The sequence below is a fragment of the Takifugu flavidus genome, chromosome 1 (assembly GCF_003711565.1).
Source record: "Takifugu flavidus isolate HTHZ2018 chromosome 1, ASM371156v2, whole genome shotgun sequence".
NCBI lineage: Eukaryota > Metazoa > Chordata > Actinopteri > Tetraodontiformes > Tetraodontidae > Takifugu > Takifugu flavidus.
Window position 1 is genome coordinate 22,010,858 of NC_079520.1, and position 13,883 is coordinate 22,024,740.

At 43.0% G+C, this 13,883-nt stretch overlaps 1 protein-coding gene across 8 annotated transcripts in view; it reads right to left on the reverse strand.

Annotated features, from left to right (window-relative positions):
* The window catches only part of exoc6 (exocyst complex component 6), a 57,536-nt gene that overhangs the window by 26,833 nt on the left and 16,820 nt on the right, over nucleotides 1–13,883 (reverse strand). For all 8 annotated transcript variants that reach the window (XR_008953909.1, XM_057056220.1, XM_057056231.1 and 5 more), the window contains 2 exons: nucleotides 11,761–11,851; nucleotides 9,268–9,313 (listed from right to left, as the gene is read on the reverse strand). Coding sequence is in view for 7 of the 8 variants with exons in the window: in XM_057056220.1 (XP_056912200.1) it covers nucleotides 9,268–9,313; nucleotides 11,761–11,851 (137 nt within the window). In the remaining variant the exon portion in view is untranslated. The remainder of the gene's footprint in view (nucleotides 1–9,267; nucleotides 9,314–11,760; nucleotides 11,852–13,883) is intronic.

Sequence of the window (13,883 nt, forward strand, 5' to 3'; positions counted from 1 at the left end):
AGAGAGAGGAATATGGCGTAATATGGGTGAATGCTGTTTTAACTAAAGCAAGAAACTCAGTTAAGACTATTCCAGACTTCTACAATACAACCACATCTGTGCCACATACATCATCTGGAGCAGTTCAGAATAAATATTTATCTAACAACATGACAAAATCATAAAAAAATTAAATAAAATACATCATACAGTACTCACCACAGATGCTATTTATTTATAGAGAAAACCACAGTCGTTTCTACAGAAAGATTTCAGTGACTCTCTCAAAGGTGATCTATGCATTACAGTCCCATCAGTAAGTCATTTTCTAGGTGAGGGCCAAAGCTGCAAGTAACTTTTTTCATGTCGTGTTTCTGGCATACAATTTTATTCTCTTGAGAGCAGAGACTATCTGCTCAACAGTGGCAGTGAGCATAAGGATAGTCAGGTCCGACATGCCAATCTGTAAAGCTATGGCATGCTTTCATTCAGATTTTTTTGTTCCGGAACACCAAGGAGACCAGTGGAATATTTCCTTCTATAGTGTGTCATAGCATACATAACATCAAATTCTGTTTTCAATGGGACAGCTCAGTGTTCTGTGGCTCTGTGTCAAGCTGGAAAGGGCTGTAAGTGGGAATTTTCTCCCATATGTTTGAAACTGCAGGTGGTCAAGGAGGGAGAGAAACAATTGTTCTCGAATTTCAAATATATTCTGTATCTGGCAATGATTGCTGTCCAAAGCTGGTGAGTTTGTGGTAGTGATTGATAATTTCTCTTCGCGCTGTCCCTCTACTTGCACTTGCAGCACCCGGGATGCATATTGTGGCCATGTAGACGTTATGCCCCAATAATGGGGGAAGTTAAAATAAAAGGGCAAAAATGACACAATGCAAAGCAGTTTTTTTCCACGGATGTACATGTGTTCTTTCATATTAACAAAAACAAAAAAAGACATGGACAATAGAACATGAACTGACATATACAAAGCGACAGGAACAGTATAAACACAAAAATACCCTCAAACACAACAAAATGCACAACACATGGCAGAAAACAAACAATATATTTTACAAAATAAAGTAATGAACATCCATTATAAACCATGTTTCATCTATTTCCCCCCATCAGACCACATTAGCCAATCCTTAACCATGATCAAACATCAAACGGTCCCCTCTCTCAATGGATTGACAAAATTCCTTCACCCCTGCCAGACAGAAATGTAAAGTCAATGATGTGTTCTGCAGTAGGGCTGGGCAATATATCGGTATTGAGAGTTATACTGGAATATTTAAAAAAGGGGATAAAAATATAACAACCCCGCCACTATGTTATATATATGTAAAACTTGCAATATGGCCATTTAGCTTTTCAACTGGTCACTTCCCTCACATCTCATCTAAGCTGTAATGCGTTCTCATTCTCTCTATCTTCGCTCACTTCCACCCGTCCGTGCAGGCCAACCCTTATTCCTTTACACACAATTTGGCAGACATGGCAGTGATGCAGAATAGTTATATAGCAAGAGAAAAAACATATGGAGGTATTTCGGTTTTAAAGTTTCAGACTAGGACAAAATCAACCCCAATTGTAAATCCTGTTGTAAGCAAATAACCTCTTCCGTCATCTGCACCTATGACATAAATTACTCTATGAGGAGAGTGTGACACTGCAAATGGCTGCAGCCCCTCAGGCCATAAAGCCTGTAAAGTGTATCATGCCTTACAATAACAAAAGCTACAAAGGGCGAGATATTAAAAAAGCAATGGCCTACTATATCACCAAAGGTATGGTCCCTATTGCATGACGAATTTAAAAAGCTACTTAAAACCTTTTTAAGAGTTACCTAGCTACAGCTACTTTTCTTCGAAAACTCGACTGGACATGTATGCCAGAGTTCGGCAGAATTTATCCAACCAGTGGTACACCTCACTTATTTCTCCCTTACCAGAGCTATGTGGTGGTGGTATGTGTGGTATATGTAATGAAAGCTCTGTGTTTCCAGAAGAGCTATTTCCTGCAAGATCATATAGTGGAACGCATAGCTGAAGCCTTTCAGGTCACTCTCACTAACTGGAAGCTTGATGAAAAGGGACTCACTGATTTTCTGAAATACCAGGCAGGCACTGCTTTCTCCTGGGATGTCTACCATTTAGGAAACAAAACCTGCTGGATTGTGGCCCTCGTAAAACTGGATTGAGGAACCCTGGTCTAAATTATGATCGTAGTCTAAGTTGCACTCAGCAATGCTGTGATCATTGTCTGAGCAGTCTATTGGTTCATCATATTGCTGGGCCATAATTTTGGTGTAAGGCTTTCTACAGCTGCAATTGTGCGAATGCCCATGATAGAAAATCCCACATTGATACACTAATTTGTGTGACAGCACAGGGACTGAGCACTAGGGTGTTCCAGTTCCTCCTTTGGAGAGCAGGGCAGAAATGAGATCATGGGCTGATGCATCATGGGCTGAAGAGAACACTGGACAGAATATCATCTGGAGGATAAACTCATTTCATCCGGAGGATAAACTACAAGTCTCTTCATGGTCTTTTTCAGAGAAATGGGATGTGAGGCACGTCTCTCACTGGAGGTTGAGAAACTTACTCCATTTCCAGGAGCATAGGTTCACCTGGGAATTGTTCTTCTGGGAATCTTCTTATTGGAGTGGGCATTAGCCTCTCACTACTCAAGTAGCATGAATGGGAATCTGGTGCCTATGAAAATTCAGGAGAAAACACCCCCTGAACCTCAAAGATGGACAGTCTGCGCATCACCCCTGTCATTCAATAGTGAATTTATCTCATCCCTGCACTCACTGAGGTTCAGCTTGCTGAAGAATTCTGGAAAGGTGTGCTTGCTAGCCAGGGCGGCTGGGTGACGGTTCGTAGGAAGCGTAGCCCAAAACAAAGGCCCACGGTGCACCACCAACCGCTTCCCGTGGCTAACTGTTTTTCCCCACTCGGCGACACACCCGCTGAGAAACCGACCCTGGTAATTGGCGACTCTGTTTTGCGCTACGTGAAGCTGACTCCAGCGACCACAGTCAAGTGCATTCCGGGGGCCAGAGCGGGCGACATAGAAGCAAATTTACAAACGTAAACTTGGTAAAGTTATTATTTACGTCGGAGCCAAGGACACCCGGCTTCGTCAGTTGGAGGTCACCAAAATTAACTTGGAGTCGGTGTGTAACTACGCAAAAACGATGTCGGACTCCGTAGCATTCTCTGGTCCCCTCCCCAATCTGGCCAGCGATGAGATGTTTAGCCGCATGTCGTCGCTTCGTCGCTGGCTGTCACGGTGGTGCCCCGAAAACCAGGTGGCCTTTATAGACAATTGGAGCACTTTTTGGGGAAAACCTGGTCTGATTAGGAGAGACGGTGTCCATCCCACACGGGATGGTGCCTCTCTCATTTCTAGTAATTTGGCTAATTTTATTAGACCCAAAGTGACCTGACAATCCAGGGTCCAGACCAGGATGCAGAGTTGGAGTCTTACACACCTCTCTGCTGCTTCCTTAGAACCCTAATCCACCAACAATAACATATTTAACACTGTAGAGGTAGTCTCTGTTCCACGGTTAAAAGTTCACCAAGCACAGAGCAGGGGAGCGGTCAATCACCATAATCTTATTAAAATTAATACTAAAGCACAAGTTGGAGAAACTAACATCACAATTAAGTGTGGACTGTTAAATATTAGATCTCTTTTGTGTAAATCCCTGTTAGTACACGACCTGATAGCGGATCATCACTCATCATTGATTTATTTTGTCTTACTGAGACCTGGCTTCAGGAGGAGTAGTATGTTAGCTTAAATGAATCTACTCCTCCTACCCATCTTAATTATCATATTCCTCGTGTTACTGGTCGAGGAGGGGGAGTGGCAGCAATCTATCACTCCAAGTTATTAATTAATCCTCGACCAAAATATGGCTCCAGTTCATTTGAAAGCCTGACTCTTGGCATCACACATCTGAACCGGAAGGCAGAAAAGCCACTTCTGTTTGTAGTTGTATATCGGCCCCCTGCTAGGCCACATTCAGAGCTCCTGTCTGAGTTCTCTGATTTCCTATCTGACTTGGTCTTTAGAACGGACAAAGTCATTATCATTGGAGATTTTAATATCCATGTAGACGTTGTAAATGACAGCTTTAGAAATGGCTTCACTTTATTACTTGAGTCAGTTGGTTTCCTCCAGCAGATAAACCAACCAACTCATAGCTTCAACCACAAATTAGATCTAGTCCTGACTTATGGTGTTGAGGTCGAACATGTGTCAGTGTTGCCTCAGAACTCACTCCTGTCAGACCATTCTTTGATCACTTTCACATTTATGATTAAGGATTCTTCTATCCTCAGAGCACAGTCTTACTATAGCAGATGTCTTTCAGATAATGCTGTAGCTAAGTTTAAGGAAGTGATCATGGTGCTGATCCCAGGACCACTGTGTGTTTCCCCAGGGGTAAATCATTATAATCTTAGCCCTGCTGAGGTTGACTCTATTGCGGAAGGTGCAGCAACCTCACTGAGAATCATGCTTGATTCTGTTGCTCCCCTGAAAAAGAAAATAGTAACTCAGGAGGTGTGCCCCCTGGTATAATTCACATATCAGGACCCTCAAGCAGAAAGTGCGAAGACTGGAAAGGAAGTGGCATTCTTGTGAAATAGACAGCTATCATGTAGCCTGGAAAGACTGTCTATTAGTTTATAAAAAGGCCCTAGAAAGGCTAGAACAGCTTATTTTTCTTTTTTAATTGAGGAAAATAAGAGCAGCCCCAGGTTTCTTTTTAGCACTGTGGCCAAATTAACTAAGAGTCACAGTGTTTGAGATCCGCATATCCCTTCTTCCCTTAGTGGTGAAGACTTCATGAGCTTCTTCACTGATAAAGTTCTAGCCATCAGAGAAAAAGCTAACCAGGCCATCCCTACAACTGGACCATCAGCAGATGTGCTGACTGTGGGAACATACAGGTTCTCCAACGAGCCCTTAAACTCCTTCAGCCCTATATATTTTTCTGAGGCGTCATCGCTAATTCAGAAATCCAAGACCACCACGTGTCTTTTAGATCCCATCCCAACACACCTGTTAAAGGATATTTTACCAGGCAGTTCTATCCTGGACCAGATCAATGGTTCTTTAGTGACAGGTTATGTACCCCGGTCCTACAAGGTGGCAGTGATTAAGCCGTTGCTTAAAAAACCATCACTGGATCCTGATGTATTAGCAAATTATAGGCCAATATCCAACCTTCCTTTTATCTCTAAAGTTCTTGAAAAGGTGGTGACTCAGTTACTGGAGCACCTGCAGAGAGACAGCCTGTTTGAGATGTTTCAGTCAGGCTTTAGAGCTCATCACAGCACAGAAACAGCACTTCTTAAAGTTACTAATGATCTTCTCATAGCTTCAGATCATGGACTGGTCTCTATGCTGGTTCTGCTGGACCTCAGTGCTGCTTTTGATACAGTTGATCACAGCATCCTGTTACATAGACTGGAACATGTGATTGGGATTAAAGGGGCAGCACTAGACTGGTTTAGATCATATTTAACTGATAGATACCAGTTTGCTACAGTAGGGTTAGCCATGGGGTTCCTCAAGGTTCTGTACTTGGACCAATCCTCTTCACCTTGTACATGCTTCCCTTAGGGAACATCATTCGGCAGCATGGGATAAATTTTCATTGTTATGCTGATGACACTCAGCTTTATTTATCCATGAAACCAGAGGAGACAGAGAAGTTAGTGAAGCTCCAGACCTGTCTTAAAGACATAAAGTCCTGGATGTCTTCAAATTTCCTCCTCCTTAACTCAGGAAAAACTGAGGTCATGGTGTTTGGTCCTGAACCTCTCAGGGATAGATTAGATCATATGATCACTCTAGATGGTATCTCATTAACATCTAGTCTCTCTGTGAGGAATCTAGGAGTAACTTTTGATCAAAATCTCTCCTTCAACTCACACATTAAATTAGTCTCTAGAAGTGCCTTTTTTCACCTGAGGAACATCACAAAGATTAGGAAGCTACTGACGCGGCATGATGCTGAAAAGTTAATTCATGCTTTTGTTACTTCCAGGCTGGACTATTGTAATTCTTTATTATCAGGGTGTCCAAACAACTCTTTAAGAAGCCTCCAGTTGATCCAAAATGCTGCAGCCAGAGTTCTGACAGGTGAAGTCGCTTCATTGGCTGCCCGTTAAATTTAGAATAATTTTTAAACCCCTTCTTTTGACCTACAAGGTCCTCAGAGGCCTAGCTCCATCCTACCTGGAGGAGCTAGTGATGCCTTATCAGCCCAATAGACCGCTCCGCTCTCAGAATGCTGGTCTACTTGTGGTTCCCAGAGTCTCTAGGAGTAGAATGGGGGGCCGAGCATTTAGCTACCAGGCCCCCCTGCTATGGAACCAGCTCCCTGTCCAGGTACGGGAGGCTGACTCCATCGCTACTTTTAAGATCAAACTTAAAACCTACCTCTTTGAAAAAGCTTATTGTTGTTAATTCTGTAGTTCCAGTTACTATCATAGATAGACAAATTATAATACTTAGGGGGTCGTCTAATCGTTAGGTTAACATCTTAGCTGTGCTGCTATAGGCCAAGGCTGCCGGGGTCCGGAAACATGATCACCTGACAGGCCTCTGTCACCCCACTGGGTCATGGTTTCCTCTCCTCTCCTTTCCTCCTCCTCATCAAGCAGACTAGTTATGATGATTCCTGTGTAGTTTTTCTGCTCCCCCCCCCCTCTATTTATTTACAGGTATCGCCGTCTTCGGAGCTGCATGACGACCTCCGGCCCCGCTGACCCATTGTATAGTGTATTTTTGTGTGTGTTTCTGTGCTCTGTGCCTCTCCTCTCCTCTCCTTCTCCTTCTCTCTCCTTCTCCTCTCCTTCTCCTTCTCTCTCCTTCTCCTCTCCTTCTCCCTCTCCTTCTCCTCTCCTCTCCTCTCCTCTCCTTCTCCTCTCTCTTTACCCAGCCGGCCATCAGCAGGAGGGTCCCCCTACATGAGCCTGGTCCTGCTCAAGGTTTCTTCCTGTTAAAGGGGAGTTTTTCCTTGCCACTGTTGCTTGTCTGGGGTTAGGCCCTGGGATTCTGGAAACCGCCTTGAAACAATTTTGATTGTATAAGACGCTATATAAATAAAGATTGATTTGATTTGATTTGATTTCCACGGGAAGAAATTAAAAGTTTTTTCAGCTAACATATGGATCTACATGCAGCCATTTAGGACAAGAAGATAAGATGTGAAATGTCTTAAAGAATAATTAAAATAATAATGATTACATTCATCAACATAAATACACTAATGTACTTGGACCTGGGCCCCCTGCCTGTGGCTGCCAGCAGTGAAACCAAGCGCCCCCTGGAGGACAGACCAAGTGTGGAGGAAATATGTGGCCTCTTCACCAGAGCCATCCAAACGGGACAATCATTGATGGACAGCTACGACGGAGCCAAAGGATGTACAGAAGGTCAAGAAAAGCTCTGGCAAAGATGACAAGAAGGGCTAAACAGAACAAGCAGAGCTGAAAGAGGAACTATGGTAAGACAGGAAATTGAGAAAGCACCAGCACACACTGAAGGACCCAATCCAGCCACGAGAGACCCCTACAGGCTCTAAAGCGCAGGCAAACTTCCCGAAGTTGAAAAAAGTTACTTAACTTAAGTTAAACTTAACTTAACCATTGTGTGCAACCCAAAATTACTTTTCATCCATTCCAACCACAAGCAACCATTTCCAGCAGGAAAACAACTGTGGCTAAAAGCCCAATCTGAATCACAAACTGACCTGGCCTCAGTGTACTGGCTGAGACTGGAGGTCTTGAACAACTCTTTCAGGAAATGACACTGTGGAAAAAAGTGAAAGAAAATCATCCACCCATGTTGGAGCCGCCTTGCCACCACATTGCATGCTCAACCTCACGTGGGGAGAAGGCTGGGCCCTCAAAGACTAATGAGCTACAGACATGGCCCTGAGAACCACCAACGTCGTGGGTGCAGCAGCCAATGAGGTTTCTCTGAAGTGGGGCCAGCTCTACTTCCTCAATGAGAGTGTGTCCATAGAACCGCATGTCATCATCGCTGTTGCCCAAGGACAAGAAAATGAACCGCTGACATGTTACATGCAGCAAAGAAAACCAAAGACTGGACACCAGTGGACAATGGCATTTTCTACATTCAGACCACCAAGGCGGAAAAGTACATGTTTGCTGGAAATATACCCATGTGTGACGAAGTCAAGGACTTCCTGAGAATAGCAGCCATCTCTGTCCTAACCACCGAGAACAGGACCCTCCTCCAAACCATGAGCTTACCCTCAAGTCTCCATTCAACTGGAGACCACAATGTTGGATGCGTCACCCACTCCCATGCTTTTCAAACTGGAACACCCCCACTTGGCCCAGTACAGAAACCCACTGGGACAGAACCACAGTTTGTAGAAATACTGTAGATACTGGGGTAAGCAATGCCAACCTGTGGCTTGAGTGGATGACCTGGACTGTAAGTAATATGCATGCTTCAGAGTGCCTGACGTGTTCTCCTCCTAGACCGACACTGGGATGACTCATAACTCCTCTGTTATTTTCCAGATATGGTGTTGCCAAAAGAGCCATCAGCCTTCCAACGGCTGAGTAACTAGAGCTACTTCACACGCACACAATCTACTGGCAAAAAGGTGGGACAACTTACTCAATGTTCCACTGTAACACTCGCCGACCCGCAGCTGTACCAGATGAAAGTTGCCAGATTGAACATATGGTGGTACTGTGGCACTGCTGAAGTCAATGTTGCCCACAAATTGGACAGGCCCCCTGTACAATTGGTTATGCCATTTATAGTAGCCCCAATGGCATCAAATCTTGTTTCTATCATATTTGACACAAGCATGTGATCTCAGCCAGCACATGGTCTGCCCACAAACACAAACACAAACACACACATTTATAGACGTACTCTACGTACCACATACCTGCTGCCTGTTTAATGTTGCAAATGAGTTAATTCTGCCATCTGAATTTCCTTTTTCCTTCTCAAAAGGGTGGTGCCCCAAGTTAATTTAGTGTACTTAGATCAAATTATTGAATAATAAATATCAAAGAAAATTATTACTCATCATGATAACCAAATCCAACATTTAATATCTTTAGCAGCCAGACACAAAAATGGTGCACGCATAAGCATGTCACAACAAGGTCATTGGTGCAAATGGCAATGGGAAATTGAACTCATATGTGCACACTCAAGTTTTATTTTTTTTACATGAATAACTAAATATTACTTCATTACCTTTTGGATTCCAGTTGTTCCTTCAGTTTGCTGTACATTTCTAACACTGCAAAGAAAAAGAAGGATTGAAAATGCTTTTGGTCACTTCAGTTAATTTCAAGAAGATATAGTAGATATACAGTTAAAAGACAGCAAGGTATTCAAAAAGCAAAAAATATTCATCATAATACAGAATCCGTAGCATTGGCTTTCATGCATACATTTGTATTGAACCTTACAACAGTCCTCCAACACAGCAAGACTAACTGCCATGAAGCAGGAATGTTTTATTCAACTAAGCAGGTGGAGGACTAATGGTGGTTGTATCTGGTGCATATGGATATATTAAGGAATAGAAAAGTAACAAAAGAAAGAAAAATAGGCTTATATGAAAATGTGAAAAAGTTTTGATAATATTTTACATACATTTTAATAAATCACTTTATTTGATTTATTATTTGATTTTGAGTTCTGCCTTGAGCCAATATAACATTTCTTTCCCATGTTCCCACTATCGGTTCTGCTCTACTCTCTTTTGGGAACCGGTCCATTTTTGCATTTTGTGTTTATACTGCAAAACTAATACCCCTGGACGCACATGCATGAACAAACAGTCTCTTAATGTACCCCACACAGGGAATTTGCTCATCCCTGATAAATGTTTGTTTTATACTGGTGCTTCTTTTACTATCAAAATTAAATTTACAATTTGCAAAATCATAGCAAGACTTTGGCAAAAATCGTATAAACATATAATTTTTTGTTCGCACAGAATACCAACTCTGAACTTACTGACCCCTTCATCTCTTAGAGTGACAGCTTATTGTTGTCACAGTGGGCGATCCAGCCCAAGAGTCCTAGTTCGCCCCATGCACCTGTGGCGAATCAGTGCCTTAACGAGCCCCTTTTTAGTTCCCTGAGTTACGCTGCCTCCCTGCCAGATTGTCCTCTGTGATTCTCATGACTCTCCAGCGTTTTCCTGCTTGCCTGTCTGCATGGTCTCGATCCTGCCTGCTCCCCAGTAAATTCTGCCTGCCTTCTGCCTGGTCTCGACCCTGCCTGTCCCCGATAATTCAATCCTGCCCGCTCCCTGGTGAATCCTGTCTACCTTCTGTGCTTTTAAATAAAGCTTTGTTCAACCGAACTCTGGTGTCGCTCTTAGGTTCTCGTCTGGTTCCTGACATATTGTAATTAATTTGCAAAGCTTATGCTTATTCTGTCCTCTATCTGTCCTGCACCTTCTTCTCCTTCATTGTCCAGCCATCATCAGGAGGGTCCCCCCACATAAGCCCACTCCTGCTCAAGGTTTCTTTCTGTTAAAGGGGAGTTTTTTCCTTGCCACAGTTGCTTGTTAGGGATCAGGCTCTGGGTTTCTGTAAAGTGCCTGGAGACAATTTTGAATATAAAAAACACTATATAAATAAGTATGAATTGAAGCACATAAGCAACAAAAACAGAAGCAAAACTAACATTTTAGTATTTAAAATGTTGCTGGGAATCCAAATTTAAGTTTATGGCGGTAACAAAGCAATTGCAAAATACAAATGGAGGACAGAGTTCGCACTGGTGGCTAACGAGCCAGCTCATTGTCTGCATGCAGAAAAAACTGCTTCTTTGAAAAAAGTGAGTTTACCATCATTTGAAACAGTATCATAAAATGCTACCATAAAATTCCATACCAACAGTACCATAAAATGCTAAAAGTCACAGAACACTCGGTTTAGTTTCTAAAAACTCCGTGGCTATCTCACTCCCGTTGCTCACCGGTCGGTGCCATAATTAGTGTAGATTTGATTAAACTGCTTCTAGTCCTTTCTTTGAAAAACCTCCAATCCTTCATTCCTTGATTTTTAGTAATCACCTTTATTGTTTTTAGCTTTTATCGATGTCGTGTTTATGTCCACTGAGTGGCCATCGGAAACAGGTAAAACCTCATTTCTATTCTCAATGTGTAGCTCCATATTGTCTCGCCTACTACACAGTTCACAACTGTTTGTATCCCATTGATGGACCAGGGTATTGCCGTATTTAACCTGTATGATTTATTTTGTAAAATTAAGTAATGCAGTGTCTGCAATGTGTCTACATCACATTTTAGCATCTGAAAGTTCCAGGCTGCTCATTTTAGCGCCCCAAAGAAGCAGCTATCAAAAAATTCACAGTAGGTACAAAGTGTCAGGTACTTTTTCTCACTGGAAATACACAAAAATGCAAGTAGAGTCGATACTGTCAGTGGAAATGCAGTATTTGTTAAAGTTACAAGCAAAATTTCTGAGACGTTAAATCTGACATATTAGAGTCTTTAACAGGCATGGGGACACAATACTAGACAATACTGGTGTGTTTTGGAAATTCTCATAAGCAGTTGAGGTGGGCAGACTTTACAGATGCTATAGCAAGCAAAATATCTTTAGCTTTTTTGGCCTGTAGAATGCAACATGAAATTTAGTTGCAGTATGAAAGTACATTTAATACAATAACACTTATGTTGACATACACGGGCAGCAGTAGTACCTGGAAGACAGAGCTGGAGCTTTTCTACAGTGGTAACCATGTTTCTCTGCTGGAGACGACAGTGAATCACTTCATCTGTTTGAGATGTTACCTGAGGGAAGATGCACAATGGATGGATGAGGACAATTGCCTTGCAGTGACTAGGGATAAAAAGTTTTAATCTAACCCACAGCTTTTAAATTACTATTATTATGTGTCCTGAAAACATACAGTTTCCTTTCAGTCAATTCACTTGGTACAATACATAATTTATGGAATCTATCATGCCCTCAAGGAGCCTGCTGAAGAAACGTCTATTTATGTCTTCAAGGTAAACAGCTTGTGTTGATCTATGCAAGGCCCGCCTGCACATAGAAATTCATATCGCCACAGTCTTTATTCAGTTCAGTCTTCACCTTGCTAAGAGTCATGGTAGTCAAAGGATGCGGCTTCATCCGATGGCAAGGAGCCCCTAGTCAGAGACCCAGTCGAGCTGGGCAAATCACATGGAGTTTGCTGACATGGAGGTTACCTAGACTAACCCTAGATGTCTGCCACGAGAACTATGACCTAGATATCGGCTTGGACATGTATGACCTATTGGACAATGAGCAGGAAGAGTTATCATTGAACCAGTACACATGGCGACACATCCTACCTCTCGCTATGCCATTGCGCAGCTGAAAAGCTATAAGTCAGCTGGCCATCTCCTCCACCAGCTCAAACACCGTCACATGCGGGAGTTTCCCAACGACTGTTAAGTCCAACCTGCCTATGTTTCTAGATTTTGTCAAGAATTAATGTCAATATGACCCAAACCGCTGTTAACTCACACCACAAAAAATGTATTGGTCGCAGGCAAGCGCGACTCGTGCACAATGTTCCAGGCTATGTGTTTGGCATAACTCCAAGAGAATTTGCTGCAGTCTTCCTGGGAAGGAAGATTGCTTCCATGGTCCTGACACACATTCACATGTGGTGAACCCTGTCTGATATTCTTATGAACTTAATGGTTCAGGATGTTGACACTCGGACAGCTACTGAGCCCTATGAGACCAGGAAATTGGTTTTCAATTGGTTCTCCTCTCCTCTCCAAGTAGATTAGTGATGTTATTTCTTGCCCCCCCCCCACTCATCAACAGGTATCGCCGCCATCAGAGTTGTATGCTGACCTACTGACCTCCAACCCCGCTGACCCACTCAACTCAACTGGCAGTTTATTTTAATTAATATAATGTATTTCTTTGTTCTCTACCTATTCTCTCCTCTACCTGTCCTACTCCCCCTTCTCCTCTCTCTCTACCCAGCCAGCCATCAGCAGGAGGGTCCCCCTATATGAACCTGGTCCTGCTCAAGGTTTCTTCCTGTTAAAGGGGAGTTTTTCCTTGCCGCTGTTGCTTGTTGGGGGTCAGGCCCTGGGATTCTGTAAAGCGCTATATAAATAAAGATTGATTGATTGATTGATTGATTTACTTTCACATAGCATTACACAGGGACTACGGGCAGTTTGGGAGGTCTGCATTCAAAGGAAGAGCATAAAAATAGTTAGTTCTGCCATTCAATCTGTCATTCACTCCTTGCACCTTCACCAAATGTGTTGAGGCTGCTCTAGTTGTTCTAGTTGTGAGCTCCAGGGAGTGGGAAGTTGCGTAGCAGTAAATATAGAGAAACATTCTATGATCCCGAGCCAACAGTTTTCCTTTCTCAGGTGGGAAATGTGTCATTTCAGGTCGAGCACATCTGTCGGAGCACAGGGTGGCAGACTGCATGTCCAAATGATTTTACAGCTGATAGGCATGATGGCGTCAATGACTGCTGTGGTGCAAATTGGCAGCTCTGCAAACTGCATAACCTCCAAATCAGACTGGCAATGATGTCATCTTGTCATGTCGTCTCTGGTGAGAACCTAGGCTATTACCGTATTTTCACGATTAGAAGGCACACCTAAAAGACTGAGATTTTCTCAAAAATCAACGGTGCGCCTTATATGGTGTGCCTCGTGTGTGGACTGAGTTCCAAAATCTGCTGTGTGCCTCTGGTAGGTGCACTACGGTAAACGCTCCGCCCATCGATTAGCGGCACACCTACGCGTAAGGATCCCCTAAAATGGCGCCGGTCAAGCGATACGTGTATGAGGCTTACTT